At 20.1% G+C, this 19,989-nt stretch overlaps 5 protein-coding genes across 5 annotated transcripts in view; 3 read left to right on the top strand and 2 right to left on the bottom strand.

Moving 5' to 3' along the window:
* Positions 1 to 834: 834 nt before the first annotated feature.
* PADL01_0715800 (conserved Plasmodium protein, unknown function) lies at positions 835 to 5,463 on the top strand (the record flags this gene model as incomplete). The annotated part of the gene is made up of 1 exon (XM_028681191.1): positions 835 to 5,463. The coding sequence occupies one exon, from the start codon at positions 835 to 837 to the stop codon at positions 5,461 to 5,463; it is 4,629 nt and encodes a 1,542-aa protein (XP_028537594.1).
* Positions 5,464 to 6,297: 834 nt separating this feature from the next.
* PADL01_0715700 (serine--tRNA ligase, putative) lies at positions 6,298 to 7,902 on the top strand (the record flags this gene model as incomplete). The annotated part of the gene is made up of 1 exon (XM_028681190.1): positions 6,298 to 7,902. The coding sequence occupies one exon, from the start codon at positions 6,298 to 6,300 to the stop codon at positions 7,900 to 7,902; it is 1,605 nt and encodes a 534-aa protein (XP_028537593.1).
* A 1,813-nt stretch (positions 7,903 to 9,715) lies between these two features.
* PADL01_0715600 (conserved Plasmodium protein, unknown function) lies at positions 9,716 to 13,891 on the top strand (the record flags this gene model as incomplete). Its single annotated transcript, XM_028681189.1, has 8 exons — positions 9,716 to 12,152; positions 12,340 to 12,458; positions 12,582 to 12,644; positions 12,743 to 12,802; positions 12,945 to 13,073; positions 13,221 to 13,389; positions 13,493 to 13,550; positions 13,780 to 13,891. 8 exons carry the CDS (start codon positions 9,716 to 9,718, stop codon positions 13,889 to 13,891), a joined length of 3,147 nt encoding a protein of 1,048 aa, XP_028537592.1.
* Positions 13,892 to 14,712: 821 nt separating this feature from the next.
* On the bottom strand, positions 14,713 to 16,454 carry PADL01_0715500 (calcium-dependent protein kinase 4; the record flags this gene model as incomplete). Its single annotated transcript, XM_028681188.1, has 2 exons — positions 14,713 to 15,503; positions 15,659 to 16,454. 2 exons carry the CDS (start codon positions 16,452 to 16,454, stop codon positions 14,713 to 14,715), a joined length of 1,587 nt encoding a protein of 528 aa, XP_028537591.1.
* A 1,563-nt stretch (positions 16,455 to 18,017) lies between these two features.
* The window catches only part of PADL01_0715400 (queuine tRNA-ribosyltransferase, putative), a gene marked incomplete at both ends in the record, with an annotated part of 2,157 nt that continues 185 nt past the window's right edge, over positions 18,018 to 19,989 (bottom strand). Inside the window, one exon of the mRNA XM_028681187.1 lies at positions 18,018 to 19,989. This exon is cut by the window's right edge and continues 185 nt beyond it. Within this exon, the coding sequence (XP_028537590.1) occupies positions 18,018 to 19,989 (1,972 nt within the window).

Here is a 19,989-nt window from a genome sequence, read left to right as displayed (position 1 = left end):
ACAAAGTTAATAAAAGAATATTTAAATAAATTTATATATATATATATATATATATATATATATATATGTATTATTTTATTTTCCAATTTGATACATAGAAGAATATTTAAAGTGTTGTTTTATTTTTTGGTATGGTTACACACATTTAGGAAATAAAAAAAAAAATATGAACGTTCATAATATTTTTTATCCTGTTGTTAATTATAATTTGGTTATATTATTACTGTTGCAAAAAGTTTTTATACCCACATATATATAAAGTGTGTAAATAAATAAATGAACATATTTATTATATATATATATATATATGTATAAATTATAAATAAGCTTGAAGAAATAAAAGTATAATATAACATTTTAATATGTTCCTTAAATGTTATAAATATAAAACAAAATTGCATTTTATCATTTTATTTTTTTATTTTATTTTTTTGAATTTTGTTCTATATATTTTGATAAAAGAAATAAGATATATATATTTTTTATATATTTTAAAAAATATCTTTTATTTATAGCATTGTTCCATTACCATTTGTTACTTTTAACTTTGGTTTTTTTTTTCTTTTTTTTTTAGTTTTTAGTGTACACAAATATATATATATATATATATATATATATATATATATGTTTATATGTTTATATGTTTATATTTTTATATTTGTTCTTCTTTTACAATAATTATCAAACTCCTATCTGGTAATATCTTTTTAAACCTTACAATTAAAAATATATAATTCAGTCTAAACTCATTCGAAACGACAACATATGTATATATATATATATATATATATATATATATATATATATATGTGCATAATATACTTATAGTTAAATATGGGGAAAAACAACCATTTAAGTGATTTAGTAAAAAATGTTCAATTTTTTGTTAGCACATGTAGGGAAAAAAATAAGAAATTGATGAGCATGAGTAGTCTTGAGTTATCAGATGACGAAATATATACAACTACAATGAATATTCTAGAAGATAAAAAATATGGGGATAAAGATGATAAGGGTAATTATATTGAAAATAATAGTAGCATCGAATTTTCAGATGAATTAATGTATGGTATGTATAAAAAATATTCTACTACCTTTAGTAAGCAATTTAAAAAAACGTATACTGAAGATGATTATTATAGGAAATTGTTGAATAATTTTGAAAAGGATAAGATAAAGAAGTCTATCGATCTTAAAGGGAACAAGAATAATGTAGAAGGTATGTTTGATAGAGCAATTGGAATAGATAATGAACAGGTTGTTTCAGAAAATAATAGTAGTAATCATAATGATAGTAGTAATCATAATGATAGTAGTAATCATAATGATAGTAGTAATCATAATGATAGTAGTAATCATAATGATAGTAGTAACCATAATATTAGTAGTAACCATAATATTAGTAGTAACCATAATATTAGTAGTAACCATTATAGTAGCAGTCATTACAGTAGCTGTAGTTTAAGACTAGAAAGGATGAAAGAAAAAATGAAACAAAAAAAAATAGATGATATGAAAAATGAAATGAGAGAATACGATTTACATTTATTGAAACTATATAATAAATTAGAAAGTAATGAAAGAAAAAGCAAATTGTTAAATAAAAGGAAAAATGTATCTTCCCAAAAAATAAATAATAAGACAAACAATACAAATAATACAAATAATATTATAAAATATAAAGAGAAAAAAAGAAAACATCCTAAAATAAGTCTGGATACATATAATTCAGAAATGTTAAAGATGAAAAGTGAAATAATATTAAGAAGAAATAGTACAATCACAAATAAAATATATAAAAACAGTAATAAGAAAAAAAGAGAAAAGAAAGATCATAATATTCATATTAATAGTAATGATAATATGTATGTAACCTATAATTGGCGACAAGATAAAAAAAAAAAAAATGATGATATGGAATCCCAAAGTAGTGAAGTTAAAAAAGACAAAAAAAAAAAAAAATTCAAATGCAAAAACAAAATCAATATAACCAAAATGGAAGAAAAGAATGAAGGAGAAAAAAGTCAAATAAAATATTCCTTTTCAGAAAATATGAGAAAAAAAAGTTCGAAAAATTCATTTTTTTCTCTTGGGAGTAAAAGGATGTCTAAGTTTTATGGTACTACATCTTCTTCGAAAAAGACACTAGAAAATGAACACACATTTTTTGACGAAACGTTATTATTAAATAGATTAAATAAAAAAAAAAATGATGGAGTATACGACATTGGTTGTATGTATATAAATAATGAAGATGTGAGTGTTAAATGTTCCAACGATTTATTTGATAGTATTAAAAAAAAAACAAAAAAAATGGAAAAAATGGAAAAAATAGAAAAAATGGAAAAAATAGAAAAAATGGAAAAAATAGAAAAAATACAAAAAATTGCAGAAATGGCAAAAGTGGCCAAAATGACCAAAATGACAAAAAAACCAAAAAATTTAAAAAAGACAAGTGAGAGAAAATTTAATGATTCTATTAGTGGTATTATGCAAAATAGTAAGAATAAAAACAATATGATAAATATTTACAATAATAATAATAGTATGGTAAATAATTATAATAATGTGATAAATACTTATAACAATGTAGTACATAATAATTATTATAATTTGAATAGATCTAAAATTCTGAAGGATCAATTTAATTCATTCATTGATAATAGAGAAAACATCTATGATTACAAAAGTATGATGAATAAATTAGAAGGTAAAGTAGAAAAAAATAAGAAAAAAAATAATTCTTATATTGATAATATTATAAAAATAATAAATTGTTTGGTTGATGAATATGTCCCCAAATTAATTGATAGATATGAATATTATGTAAATACCTTAGATGAAAAAAATAAATTATTAAAAATAAAAATAAAAGATTCCCTAGATTTTGGAGACATACAATATGAGGAGATACGTGAATTAAAATCTCAGTTAATTCAAAAAAATAATAAAAATAAAAAATTAAATGATACAATAGATATGTTAAAAGATAAGTTATCATATATGAATGAATTGGAATCTAAAAATTTTGAATACCTGGACGAAATTGTTATGTTAAGAAATAGAGTTACTTATTTAGAAAAAATAATTGAAGATAATGATCAATCCAAAGAATCGGTAGAAATTAAAAGAATACGTAGGAATTTAAAAAATATATATAAAAAGATGAAAAGTGAAATGAGATATATAATAAATTTTAAATACAAAAATGATAAACGATATAAAAAGAAGAAAAAAAGGTTCTCTCTATATAAATTGTTGTCTATAAATGATAAGATGGAACAATATAATATGGAATATAAGAAGGATGATAGAAATAAGGATGAAAAGAATATAGCTCATATGTGTTATATGAAGGAAGGACAAGGGAGTAGCAAAGGTATATTAGATGATGATCAAATGTTTTGTGTGCAAGAAAAAAGGGAAGACCCACCAAACAATGAAAATGATGAAAATGGTAAAAATAGTGAAAATGATGAAAATGGTAAAAATAGTGAAAATGATGAAAATGGTAAAAATAGTGAAAATGATGAAAATGGTAAAAATAGTGAAAATGATGAAAATGGTAAAAATGGTAAAAATGTTAAAAATGTTAAAAATGTTGGGAAGAATTATATACATTTTGATAAACAAGTGGATACAACCGATTTGTTATATCATCATGATAATTTAACAATTGACAACTGTGAGGAAGAGAAGAAAATATCATATAACGTTTTAAAAAAGAGAATGAAAGATATTACACAAAATAATTTTAAACTAGAACAAGATGTTAATGATATCCAGTTGAATCATAAAAAGGTGGGTGCATTGCTATTGCCTACAGTGCAGTTATGTAATAGTAATATAATTATGCCTATAGAAGATATTAAAAAAAATAATTCTTTACAAAATAGAGATGATATACTAACAAATAAAATAAAGTATCCTATTGATAGAGATTCTTTAGTTCATTTGTATTCTTCACATCCCATACCAGTCGAAAGTTATCCATACTATCATTATTATTATAGTAATATACATGAAACGAAGAAGAAACAAAAAATAGATATAAATATAAATATGGACAACAACCTGTGTGATAACATTTCTTGTTGTATTAAAGGAGGAGGAGAGAGAAAAAAAAAGAACGTAAGAAAATTCTTAAGTATAACTATTCCAGAGGAACAGGATTTAAAAAAAAAAAAAAAGAAAAATAAAAAAATAAAATATATTTATAATAATGAAACCATGAATAATCATAAAATTATTAGAACAAAAGATTGTCAATTAAAAGATATGGTTAAAAAAGAGGAATATAACCAAAGAAAAATAAACAGTCCTTATAAATATTATAATGTGAACAAAAGAAAGAGAGATTTTTTATTTTTCATGAATGCATTAAGAAGGAATGATATATTAAGTTATAATAAAAAATGTAAAGATATTTATGATAATCACCAGCTTGTTCTTGATAAAAAATGTTTAGATATAAATAATGATTTCAAGAGAAAACATTTTTATAAGCAATGTTTGGATGTCAGTGTGAATAAAGATAAATATGATTATAATGTAAGTGATAATAATATATATCATGGAAGTACTGTATATTGTTATGATGATATACATTTTGAGGGGAAGGACAAATACAACAATAATATAAATTACAACAATAATAATGATAATAATAATAAGAATAATTGTTATTATAATAATTATTGTTATTATAATAATTTTTGTTGTGAGAGAGAGGCTAATGTAGGATCGACATTATCCTTGAATATTATACCTTATGAAAAGGTCGAGATAAATGGATTAATAAAAAAAAATAAAAAAAAAAGTAAAAATAACAATAGCATTTGTCGTTTTTTATCTTTTGACTGTTGTTTTAATATAAATAATACGTCAAAGAAAAAAAAAAGGAACGTTTCTTGGGAGAGCACAAGAAGTAGTAGTCATGAATGTGAGGAGAGAAAGAAAGGGGGATCAGATTATAGCAATATATTATTTTATAAAAAATATGATGAAAAGGATGAAGATACATCTGTGCAACATGATTATAGTAATGCATATAATTCATGTGGAGAAGTGGATATGACCAGCACAAATTATAAAAATAAAATAATAAAATATAACAATAATGATAATAATAATATTAATAATTGTATATATAAAATGATTGATAATAGTATGGATGAGAACCCATTATTATTTCCAAACAATATTATTCTCTCCAATAATTTCTTACCACATGTAAGAGATCATAATAAAAAAGAAGCAACTACCACATTACAAACACAAACAAAAACAAAAACACAATGGAATGTTAAGAAACCTTTCGACTATACAGGTAAAAATACATTTCGTTATTATAATTTATTTCATCAATATTTGGATATAAATAGAAAGAATTACAAAAGGATAAATGAATATCTTCTTAATAACTTTGCATACACATCTGATATACCCAGAGGTGGAAGTTAAAAGGATAAATAAATAAATAAATATATATATATATATATATATATATATATATATATAATTTTTTTTTTTTTTTTTTTTTTTTTTTTTAACATCATAATAATTTTAAACAAACCAAATAATACATTACATCTTTGTCAAAAGGAAACATTTTATATAAACATAAGAGTGTTCTCTATTATTTTATATGTTCATATATATATATTAGGTATAATTTATTAATAAATTATAAATAAAAACATCAATATATTATATTAATAGAAAATATGGAACGAACATGAATTATTTATTTTTATGGCACTATGAAATAATGTTATACGATATACAAAAAAAAAATAAAAAATAAAAATAAAAATAAATAATATATATATGTACATTTTGGGATATATACATTATATACATAATATACCATACATATATATATATATATATATATAATATATATAATATTTTTATACTAATAAAATAAAAAGAATAAATAAAATAATTCATATGCAGAAAATATATAAATATATATTTTATATTTGTGTATACTTTCTTTTTTTTTTTTTAATTATAAACAAAGAAATTTTGTAATATATATATGCCATATTTTATTTTATATTTTTTTTTTTATTTATTTTACAATTTGATGAATTTTTGTTGGATATAAAGGTGAAGGGACGCCATAAAAATTAAGATCTGTTAATTTTATTTTATCATTTAAAAAAAAAAAAAAAAAAAAAAAATACATTTTATAATAGCATATTTTTATATTTGTTACATTTTTATTTTTTTTATTTTTTTTATTTTTTTTATTTTTTATTTTTTTATTTTTTTATTTTTATAAAAAAAAAGATGGTTTTAGATATAAATTTATTTCGTAAAGAGAAAGGAGGAAATCCTGATAAGATAAAAGAGTCTGAAAGGAAACGTTATCATGATGAAAGCAATGTAGATAAAGTAATTGAATGTGATGATAAGTGGAGGAAGTGTATATTTGAATTAGAAGAATTAAAAAAAAATATGAATATGATAAATAAAGAGATAGGAAATAAAAAGAAGGTTGATAAGAATGCTGATGTTGAAGATTTGAAAAAGAAGAGTTTAAATATAAAGGAAGAAATACCTAAATATCAATTGAAAGAAAAAGAATTATTAAAAGAAAGAAATAAGTATATAAGTAAGATAGGTAATTTATTAAATATTAAAGTAGTATGTTCAGATAATGAAGATAATAATAAGATAGTTAAAACATGGGGTGAATGTAAAATACTTGAACCATGTGAAGAAACTGATAGTAGTGTACATGATAATGTAATAAATAATAATAATAATATTAAAAGAGAAACATTAAATAATGAAATTGAAAATAAAAAAAAAATAAAATATTATTATCATTATGATTTATTAAGAAAAATAGGTGGAGCTAATTTTAAAAAAGGTATACAAGTAGCAGGTCATCGTGGTTATTATTTAACAGGTGCAGGTTTCTTATTACATAATGCTATATTACAATATGCTTTAAATTTTTTAGTTAATAAAAAATATGTACCAGTATATCCTCCATTTTTTATGAAAAAAAATATTATGGAAGAATGTGCTGAACTTGATGATTTTGAAGAAACACTTTATAAAATATCATCTACATCAAATTCAGAATTATCATCTCAACAATTATCTTCATCTCCTACAAATGTGAAAAATGATACAGCATGTAGCACTCAGAAAAAAACAAATATTCCATCAAATGAAGATTTAACAAGAGATGATTTATTTTTAATAGCTACCTCAGAACAACCATTATGTGCTTTACATAAAGATGAAACTATAGAATCAAAAAGGTTGCCACTAAAATATGCAGGATTATCTTCTTGCTTTAGAAAAGAAGCAGGTGCACATGGAAAGGATATTAGAGGAATCTTACGGGTTCATCAATTTGATAAGGTTGAACAATTTTGTATTTCCTTACCACAAAATAGTAATAAAGTACATGAAGAAATGATTAAAACATGTGAAGAATTTTATCAATCTTTAAATATACCATATAGAATTGTTAGTATTGTATCAGGAGCATTAAATAATGCAGCTTCTATTAAATATGATTTAGAAGGATTCTTTCCTACTAGTAATCAATATAGAGAATTAGTATCTTGTAGTAATTGCACAGATTATCAAAGTATTAATCTCAATATAAGATATTCAGATTCAAGTATTAAAATTAATGATTTAAATAAAAATACAAACCTAAATGATGAAATGGATACTGAATATGAACAGTTTTTAACAAATTTTCACACTGAAAATAAATATCATGTTCATCTATTAAATGGAACAATGGTAGCTGCACAAAGATTCTTATGTTGTCTCCTAGAAAATTATCAAAACGGAGAAGGTATTGTAGTTCCAGAAAAATTACGCCCATACATGAACAACATGGATTTTATACCCTTTACGGAGTGAACAGCTAAAAAAAAAAAAAAAAAAAAAAAAAAAAAAAAAAAAAAAAAAAAAAAAAAAAAATGATGTGCACTCACATGTAAATATATATATTATCAGTTATATATATGCACATTTAAATTATATATAAATGTTAACATATACGTGTATGTATTTTTATTATATTTATATATTATATAATTATTTTTTTATTTTTTATTTTTTATTTTTTATTTATTATTATTATTTATTTTTTTTTTTTTTATGTAAAAAGAAAAATGTTATATATAATGTACTTGTAAGAACGTTCCCTAATTGTTTGTTAGACATTTATTATATTTATCATTTTTATTCTTTAAATGAATTATTATACAAATGGATATATCAAGTTAATAATAATAATAATTATATATATATATATATATATATATTTATTTATTCAAATGTGTAATTAAAGTAACATATGTAATAGAAGAAATTAAAAATTATAAGTTATCATATTTTATTTTTTTCTACATTCTTGGTATATATTACCACTCTTTCACGATACATTTTTATAAGGTCAATTTTTTTTTTTTTTTATTATCAAAAGATGAAATAAAAGTTCTTAAAAAAATAGGATTATTTTTTTTTTTCTTTTTTTTATATATATATATATATATACAAAATATATTACATATTCTTATATATCCCCATTCTTGAAGAATGAAAGAATTGTGATTTGTGTATGTTAGTTATAAGGATCATTTATATAGTCCATTTATTAAATATTTTATAATAAAAAAAAAATTATATATATGACTTCAAAATGTTATACATACATTATATGTAAGTATGTTTAATTTATCTAATATTTTCTTTTCTTTTATCATAAAATATAGGTATGCACACACATATACTTCTGTGCACACGAACATTTTTCTTCTTCAAAAAAAAAAGGAATAAAATTTATTTCCTTACAGAAAAAAAAATATTAGCGCTATATATATATATATATATATATATATATAATACCTCCATGTATTTTTCTTTTCTTTTCTTTTTTTACAAAACAGAAGAAATATTTAATCTAAATTTTATTCTATGAATCCATAATCAATATTTTAAGAAGAAATAAAAAATTTTCTTCATTAAAAAAAAAAGGGTACTTTTGTTCAAAAAAATAAAAATACATACATATATATATATATATATATATATTATATATTTCTTTTATATAATTCATTTTGTATTTCTGTTGTTTTCATAAATATAAATATAAATAAATAAATAAATATATATATAATTATATATTGTTCCCCTTTTGTATTTTGGTTTGTTACTACTTATATTTATATATATATATATATATATATATATATTTTTTTTGTGTGTGTATATAAATATAAATATATATATATATATATATATATATATATATATATATTCTGTTCAGAATAATTACAACTTTTGTTCAGAATTATTTTATATTTGTTCATAAAATTTACTAATTTGTTCATAATATTTATTAATATGTTCATAAAATTTACCAATATGTTCATAAAATTTACACCAATCTGTTCATAATTATGTTAATTATAACAATATTTTAATTATCACAATAATATTATTTAATATCATATTTGTCATCATAGTTTTCAGGAAATTCCCCATTAAACTAATTTCGTGCCAACAGTTTATCCTTTTTTTTTTTTTTTTGTTATTCTCGCATTTTATAATAGTTACATAAGCGTAGTGGACAAAAGTATATATTAAAAAAAATAATATAATAATATAATAATTATGAACAAGTAATAGTTGTATAATAATAATAATAATAATCATAATAATAATAATAATGCATGGAAGCGAACTGAAAACGTGTACTGGCGTTTGTAATAATAATAATAATAAAAATTATGAACAGTTCAGAAAATTTAAATCAAATAATGATACAATTATGAAAAGAGAAATGATTAATGGGGATGGAAAGGAATCAACAATTTTAACAGACAAAAGTACACATTCTAATGACAATTATAAGAATAATATGAACAATACAAAAAATTGTAACAAGATAAGTTTATTAAAGAATAATGAAGAAATGTTTAAATATAAAAATGATAAGGAGAAGTGTAATGATGAAAATAATGATATAGGTGATGAAAGTTATGATGATTTATATAATGATATGTATAATAATATGTATAATAATATACATAATGGTGAGTATAATAATATAAATAATGATATATATAATATATATAATGACAAACGTTGTGATGTGGATAAAGTCCAGACAGATAAAAATGATAAGAATAAAAAGTTAAAAAATGTTTTAAGCGGAATAAGTTATCAAATGAAAAATGCTATGAATGTATTCGGAGAAGTAAAAGAGCATATAAAGTATACAGCTAGCGAAGCAAAAAAAAATATAAATTATCCTTTTTGTAAGGCACCATGTAATATAGAAAATTTAAGAAACACGATATTTATAAATGAAGAAGAGATAGTAATAAATAAAAATATATATAAAAATATTTTCAATAAGAAAAATATTGAAAAAGAACAACAAGAGCAAAATAAGAAAGAAAATGAAGAACTTTTTTCATGTAACAAAAGCGATATAATAATAAAAGGTAATTATAATTTTGATATTGATATAGAAATAGTATATGCAAATGAACAAAATAAGATAGTAGTACATGCATATGATAAAGAAACAAAAAATAAAATACCATGTACATATAAATGGACACGTGTATATTATAATAAAGAATGTGAATTAATTGAAAAAAATGTATATCCTCATAAAAATGTAATTTTATATGATGAAAATGAAAATGAATATGTATTAACCTGTGAAGATATCGGAACAAAAATATATGTTGAATGTTCATATATAAATAATGAACAAATAAATGTTGAAAATTTATCTAAGTTTTATATAAATGCTTCAACAAATTCGGAGCGTTATTGTTATGATGATGGTATTATTATTGATAAAAAAAAAATTGAACATAAAAATAAATACAACAATGATTATCATCAGAATAATAGAAATGATTATTATGATGATCATATTGGTAATGATAAATATAATAACGATTCTAGTGGTTTATCATCACTAAAACATTCTATAAAAAAGAATAATAAATGCAATGAACAGGAGCATTCAAAAAATCATCTTCTTGAAAAAAAATCAATGTATTCATTACACAATTGTTATAATAAAAATGGAAAGGAAAAAGACAACATAAATAATGACAGTAATAATAATAATAATAATAATAATAATAAAAACTTATATATGTATAAAGAGGATACACCTATAAAAGACTTATCATCAGATGCATATGCTTCAAATGAATCATATGTTTTAAATAAAAACTCATCATCTATATTAAATAAAAATTCATCATCTACTACCGTTTCAAATAATGAGAAAAATACTTATAATAATAAAAAATATTACGGTGTAGCTATAGGTGAAATTGGACCTTTAAATATAAATGAGAAAACAAAAAAAATGTTAGAACGAATTATAGAAAATGATACGATTCGATATCCCATATATATAATAAAAAAGGTGTATAACGATGAAGAGACTTGTAATGATTTTCTAAATAATGACTACATGAATAAAAATAAAAAAGATGATACCTTAAAAATATATAGTGATTGTAATAGTTTAGATAGTTTTACTGTTAATTCAAATATGGAGAGTGAAAATGATATGGATATATATATGTTATATATACATAAAAATGAAATAAAAATAATTGATCATAATAATATGAGTCACATGAACAATGTTAATAATAATATTACGAGTGATATAAAATCTATGAATAGGATAAAAAAAAATATGTGGACACATAAATTTCATTACATATATCCATATGTTCATTTTATGGGGACAAAACATAAACAAAATAATCAAAATGATATTTTTCAATTATATATAAATGAAAATGAATATTATATATGTAAATGTTTATATAAAAGACATAGAGATTTAATAGCTATCATATTAAGATATATGCATGCAAACTTGTATATCATAAATGATTATATTTTTAATAATATAAATCAAAATTTTGAAAAAACAAGAGCTAAAAATATATTTGAGAATATTGATGTTAATTATATCTTGCAAAATATAAATAAAGAGTTATTAATAAATCGTAAAATAACTCAAAAATGTTATTTAAAAATAAATAAATTGCAAAGTGAAAAAAATATGTTGGAAGAAGAGTTGAAGAGTACAATACAGGCCTTTCAATCTCAGTTAGGTAAATATATATAAATATATATAAAAATATAGGAGGGGGGGTGGAAAAAATAAAAAAAAAAAATAAAAAAATAAAAAATAAGATGATTCATTTATATTATTACATTATAAAAGTAGCATGATATATTATATATATTGCCATTTATGTGTGTTTAATATTATATATATATATATCTTTCTTTTATTAGACAATGTGAAAAAATTCAAAGATGAAAACGACCTTATACAAACTAATGAGAAGCTAATGAAGGAGATAAAAATATTGCAAGAGAAGTATAGAAACGTCGATTTGTTTTTTAAAAATAAGGTAGTCTTAATAAAATGAAATATAATAAAATATAATATAATATAATATAATATAATATAATATAATATAATATAATAAAATACTTACATATGTATTTATTCAATATATTCTTTTCTATATTAGTATAAGGCATTAATAAGTGACATAGAAAGGTACAAAAAGTTATTGGACGAAAATAAATCCAAGGTAATTCAAACATGCATTATAATATATATTATATATATATATATATATATATATATATGTATATATGTATGTATGATTTTATTTTTTGTCTGTCGTAGGTTAATGAGGAAGAGTTGGAAAAGCTACAGTCAAAATTGAAGACCCTAGAGAAAGAAAAGGTATGTCCATGAAATGAATAAATAAATAAAAATATACACACATATATATATATATATATATATATATATATATATATATATATATATATAACAAGTGTTATAATAGTAGTAAGAATATAATTTTTTTGTATTCATTGTGTAGGATAATTTATTAAATGAAAACTCCCAAATGTTCCATATATACAATGAAGAGAAAAAAAATAAAACTGAGCTTGAAAATAAGTTGAAAGGCTTAAGCATAAAATTAGAAACTTTAAACAATTCTTTACAGGTAAAATGAAAAAGAATTGTAATAATAAAAATATATACACATATATATATATTTTTATATATATATATTTTTATATATACATATTTTTATATATACATATTTTTATATATATATTATTTTATATATCTTTTGTATTTTTATATGTAGGAAGAAAAAATTCAAAGAAATATAAATTACGAATCCTTAAAAGAGATGGAAGAATTAAAAAAACACAATAAGGATTTACAACAAAAAAATGTAAAAATTTCTGATGAAATGAATTTATTAATTACTGAAAAAAACAGACTAACCAAATTGGTAGATTCTCTGACAAAAGGTAACCCCAAAAAGTAAAATATCAAAAGGGAATAAATAAATATATAAATATATAAATATATATATATATATATATATATATGTATATGTATTTTTTCAAATAGATATAGAAAAGTCTAAAATGAATAAAAATTTGAAGAGTACCGACAAGAAAACGGATATGTAAGAATAAAATATATAAATATATATATAAATAAATAAGAATGAAAAATGAATATTTGTTGAACATATAAATAAATGTATAAAATAAAATTATATTTCTTTTATGCTACGCCGTTATATTATACATACATACATACATATATATATATATATATATATATATATATATATATATATATATATTTATATATGTATATATTTATATTTATTTATTTACTTTACCCTTTAGAGATCAAGATAAAGAAAAGTTACTTAAAGAAATTTCTTCATTAAAAGATGAAAACGAATTATTAAAAAAACGAATAAAAAAGTTTGCAAAAATAAGTACCATCACAACTTAAGGGTTGTATATATTTCTTCCCTTGCTTTTGTATTTAAATATGTGCAGCACAATTTATTCAAATATTTAATTTATAAATTTTATTTTAAAGAAATATATTTTTTTTTTTTTTCCTTTTTTCTTTATATTTTTGTTTCTTATTAAACTGTGATGATACACATTCTCACTTAAAAATTAAATATTTTTTTTTTATTATATTTTGTCTTTTTTTTTTTTTTTTTTTTTTTTTTTTTTTTTTCTCCTACGGTATGGTAATAAAACTTTAAATATTTTCATTTAAAGAAAAAAAAAAAAAAAAAAAAAAAAAGGGAAGGATTTAAATTAATATATATGTACACATATGATTATATATATATATATAATATTATATATGTAAAGTTTTTAATTAGATAAAAAATTGTTAAGAAGTATAATTTTATTAATTAATAATTTACATTGAAAAAAAAAATAAATAAATATAAATAAATAAATAAATATATATATATATATATATAAAACTTATAATTGTAAAGTTCAAAATTGTGATACATGTATATGTAGAATAATATGAGTATATATATATATATATATAATATAATATATATATATATATATATATATGTTAATATAATATTTAATTATGAAGGATATCTACATATTAGGTTATTATACTTATTAAAAAAAAAAATTATATATATTTTTTAAAATTTTTTGTTCTCTTTTATATATTGACATGTGTTTGTATATATATATATATATATATATATATATATGTGTATATTATTACGTTTGACAAGATTGTTTATTATATATGAATTGATTTACATATTATTTTGATTATTTTTAATAATTACATAGTTTTATGAGCATATCTCTAAATTCTTTAAAGTCAATTTCTCCATCATTATTTTGGTCTACTTCTTTGAGTACGGTTTTCCAGCATTCTGAGCTGACATCACTGAGTCCAAATAATTGAGCTAATTCATTTGCAGAAATTTTACCTGATCCATCTTTATCAAATAATTTGAAAGCTTTTTCTAATCTTTCTGTTGATAATAAAAGTTTTCTATCTATAGCAACTGTTAAAAATTCAGAATATTCTATATATCCATTTTGATCTAAATCGATAGAATTTAAAATTTGATCTACTTCATATTCAATAGCAGCATTATCTAGATCACTAGTATCTTCTCCTTTAAGTTTCAATAATTCTTTGTATCCAATAATGAGTTCATTTCTATCTAATTGTCCATCTCCATTTTTATCCATCTTTTTAAAAATTTTTGTTAATTCTTTTGTTTCATCGATAGTTGTTAATTTTGAACCCATATATAGTAAAGCTGCTTGAGCTAATTTTTGTGTACTTTGAAATTGTCTTATATTTGTTATACTTAATTCTAAGGAAGGAATATCTATATTTAAATTATCTTTGCTTGTCATCATTTTAATCCATTCATGTTCTAAAGCATCTTTTGCTGATATGCGAACTGCACTAGTATACATGAGCATTTTTTTTATTAAATCTTTTGCTTTATCGCTAATTTTTTTGAACTGTGGTAAATCGAATGTATATTTGCCTGCTTCTACTTTTTTTAAAATATCGTATTCATTGGACCCATTGAAAGGGGGGCACCCTGCACACAAAAAAAAAATACATACATACATATATATGTATATATATATATATATATATATAAATATATTTTTATATATTTATATATTCATTTGCATTATTTTTTTTTTTTTTGTGGTGATATGAACATTTATATCCACTCATGTTTATGATTACCTGATAGAAGTATATATAGGATTACTCCACATGACCAGATGTCACATTTTTCATCATATGTTCCATGTAATACATCAGGAGCAATATAATAAGCAGTTCCTATTTTGTCTTTCATTTTTTTACTATATTCAAAATGTGTAGATAATCCAAAGTCTATAATTTTAATAATCATATCTTCTTTATTTTTCGTTTCTAATAAAATATTTTCTGGTTTTAAATCTCTATGTACAACATTATTTTTATGCATATATGTGATTCCACTTAGAACTTGCTTAATAATTCTGGCTGCATCAATTTCATAAAATCGTTTCCTACTAATAATTTCATCAAATAATTCTCCTCCAGTATATACATCAGATACTAAATAATAATAATTATTATCTTCAAAGAATTCATATAATTTCATTATATTAATATGATCTAACATTTTTAATAATTCTACTTCTCTTAATAAACTTTCTTTATCTGTTTTTCTTTTTACATGTTTTTTACTTATAACTTTTATTGCATATTCATGACCTGTATGTTTATCTCTACTTAGAATCACCTCTCCAAATGATCCCTTTCCAAGAATTTTTATTCCTTTATATTGTTCATTAAATACAACATTACTATTCTGTATAAACATACCAGGTCTTAATTTACTATTATTAAAACTATTTTCTACAAGTTTCTTTGATATACCTACATTACTTTCTTTCATCTCATTTTTATCATTCCCTCCTTTCACACTTTTTTTATTCCCTTTCTGGTGGTCATTTTTGGTGTTGTTCACACTAGATATCTCTTGACCCATAATTAGTTATCTATATTATCATACCTTATTATTATTATTATTTTGTCTACTAAGTTTTTACAAAAAAAAAAAAAAAAAAAAAAAAAAAAAAAATATATATATATATATGTGTGTGTTTACAAAATATATTCTATATATGTATGCTATATATTTTGGGTCACTCTTAAAATATATAGACAAGTATTTATTAGATGGAATATTAAAAATATGAATGAATAAATATATATAAATATATATATAATATATTTATATATATATTTATATATATATGTACACGAATGGATGTACAATTTATTATAAACTTATATGTTCGAGTATATAATTTATATATATATATATATATGTGTACTTTTATTTTATTTTATTTTATCTTTTATTTTGTCCACTTTCCATATATATATAATTATTTAGTCTATTATTTTTTTTATACTTACAAGTTAACATTAATTTTTAGTTCTTCACATATATATAAATATATGTGTGTGTTTATATTATATATACACTTATATATGATATAATATATATATTTATACACTTCTATATATTTTTATTTATATAGTGTTTTTTTTTTTTTTTTTTTTTTTTTTTTTTTTTTTTTTTCCTTTCTTTATTTATTTATTCATTTATACTTTCATATATATATATATATATATATTTTTTTTTTTTTTTTTTTTTTTTTTTGTGTGCATGTGATAGTAAAGGTAGGAAAACAAAATGCACTGAAAAGATAGGGAACCCTTTTACACACAATATATAAATGTGTTATCTAGAATATAATAATATATAAAAAATATATATATATAATATATATATATAGTATGTGTTTTTTAAAAAAAAAAAAAAAGAACATATAAATGAATATTATATATATATATATTTATGGAGATAAAAGTATATATATTATGTGTATATTTTTTATGTCCAATTTTGTGTCATGGAAACAATAAAATTAAAATGAATAAATAAATATATATATATATAATATATATATATAATATATACATATAATATTTATATAACATTTATATAATATCCTTTTATGTCATATAGGAAAAATGTTGGGGGTCATTTATACTTTTTTTATGTTTCTTTAAAAAAAATAAAAATATATTTTTTTTTATACTTATTATTTTAATTCTGGTTGAATGTGAAAGGGTAATACATATAGACAATATGTGACATCTTAAATGAGAGACAGTTTAAAAAAAAAAAAATAAAATAATTTCTAATGAAGAGAAAAAATAATAACACATAAATATTATCATATATATATAATAGGTATGTGTTTAATTTTTAAAATAAGACAATATGGTAAAAAAAATATATATATATATATATATATATATATTTATTAAATAATATTATTTTTTAAAATAAGTTAATTTATATATATATAATATATAATAAAACAAATTTTAGTTATGTGATATTTAAATGCATACATTATTAAACATGTTATTAAACACAATATAATATATATATATATATATATTTATATATATTTTTTTTTTTTTTATTTTAAAAATATAACAACTTTATATAGCCCTGTTAAGTAATTTTTTTTTAAAACATTAATTCTATGTCAGCATATTCAAGAGCCTGCACGACCCATTGTGGTAAATTTCTTTTTAATTCTTGTATCATATTTTTTTGTTTGATATTTAAATTTTGTGTAGCTTGTTGATAATTCTTTCCTTTCATATCATTTTTATTAATATCATTAGTGTTTATATTATGATGATTACTCATTTTATTTTCGTTTTCATCAGGACAAGGAATTTTGTAATTTCCATTTTTAACTCCAATAACAAAATGATTATACAAAAAAGTTGTTATGAATTGATCGAGTTTATTTGAAAAAATAGCTACCTTCATCAAATGACACATATAAAGAGTAAAATAAATATTATGTAATGTTAATAAAACATTTGTGATTGTATTTCTTTTGGATATAAGAAAATGTAAAGATGCCTTTGTATATTTTAAACATACATAACAGTTGCAATTTTTTTCTAAACGTGAAAAGTCATATTTATATTTAGATTGTTTTAATTTTATAGTTCCATCAAAACTAACAGCAGTATTAAATCTTGCTGTTCGAGATGGATATACACAATCATACATATCATATCCAAATAAAGAACAAAATATTATATCAACTATATATCCAATTCCCATAATATATCTACATTTATTTATTGGCAAATAATTATATTTCTTATTCTTTTCATTTGAACAATGATTAATAATTTCAATAAATTTCGTTTTCTTTTCTCCTCCACATAAACCTCCAACAGCATATCCATTTAATTTCTGACGTAAAATAAAATCCATTGATATATTTCTTAAATCGATATGTAATCCACCTTGAACTATACCAAATAAACTTTGTTCTTCTTTTTTTTTATGAATATCTATACATCTCTTTAACCATCTATTAGTACGATGAGTAGCTTCTTCAATCTTATTCTTATTTTCTTCTAAAGAAGAACGCACATCATCTAAAGCCATAATAATGTCACTCCCTATAAAATTTTGAAGTCTTATTGATATTTCTGGTGATAGTAATATATCTTCTCCTTCTTCTAAATATTTTTTCGAATCACAAGGATGATGTTCATTTGTATTGTCATGAGTTGTAGCAGATATGTTTTTATTTATTTCATTAGATATTTTTTTATTTATTTCATTAGATATATTTTTATTTATTTCATTAGATATTTTTTTATTTATTTCATTAGATGTCTCATCAGTTACATTATCATGTACTACCATATTATTACACATGTCGTTACCAACCTCTTCACATGTTCTCTTTACTATATCTTCAACATTACAAATTTTCATATTTTTCTTTATAACCTCACTATTATAAATATTATTAAATAAGATCCCTTCCTCTAAAATTTTTATTCGTTTACTTAAGGAGACCATCTGAAATCCACCAGAATCTGTAAGCATGGCGTTTGGAAATTTTATTAAATTATTTATATCTTTATTATATTGAAATATAGACATATCATAAATATTAGATAAATGATAAGTATTACTTAAAATTATATAATCACATATGTCGTTTACATTTTCTAATGTTAATCCTTTAATACAGCATTTTGTTCCTACAGGCATAAAAATGGGAGACAATATAATTGTGTTTTTCTCTGTCCGCTCACTATTATAACTATGATGGTTATTATTATTATTATTATAATTATTATCACTATTTTTATTATTGTCACTATTATTATTATTGTTATCATTGAGATACTTTTTTTTTATTACTATAAGGTTGATACGAGCTCTTTTATTTTTTTTTATATTTATAAGCTTCAAGTTTTTCCGATAATCTTTAATTTTTTTTTTTTTATGACCATTAGTATGGTTCTCATCATGATCTATATAATCCACATTTGTATTACTTTTTTTATTATCATCCATATCACTCTCATCTGAGCTACTTATATAATTACAAAAATAATCTTTATTTGGACCCTCTCTTAATTTATTAATTACTCTATTAATATCTCTCATATCA

Source organism: Plasmodium sp. gorilla clade G2, assembly GCF_900097015.1.
Source record: "Plasmodium sp. gorilla clade G2 genome assembly, chromosome: 7".
Taxonomy (NCBI): Eukaryota; Apicomplexa; class Aconoidasida; order Haemosporida; family Plasmodiidae; genus Plasmodium; species Plasmodium adleri (nom. inval.).
Note: the sequence above shows the minus strand (reverse complement) of the source record. Positions and strands in the feature narration are given on the sequence as shown.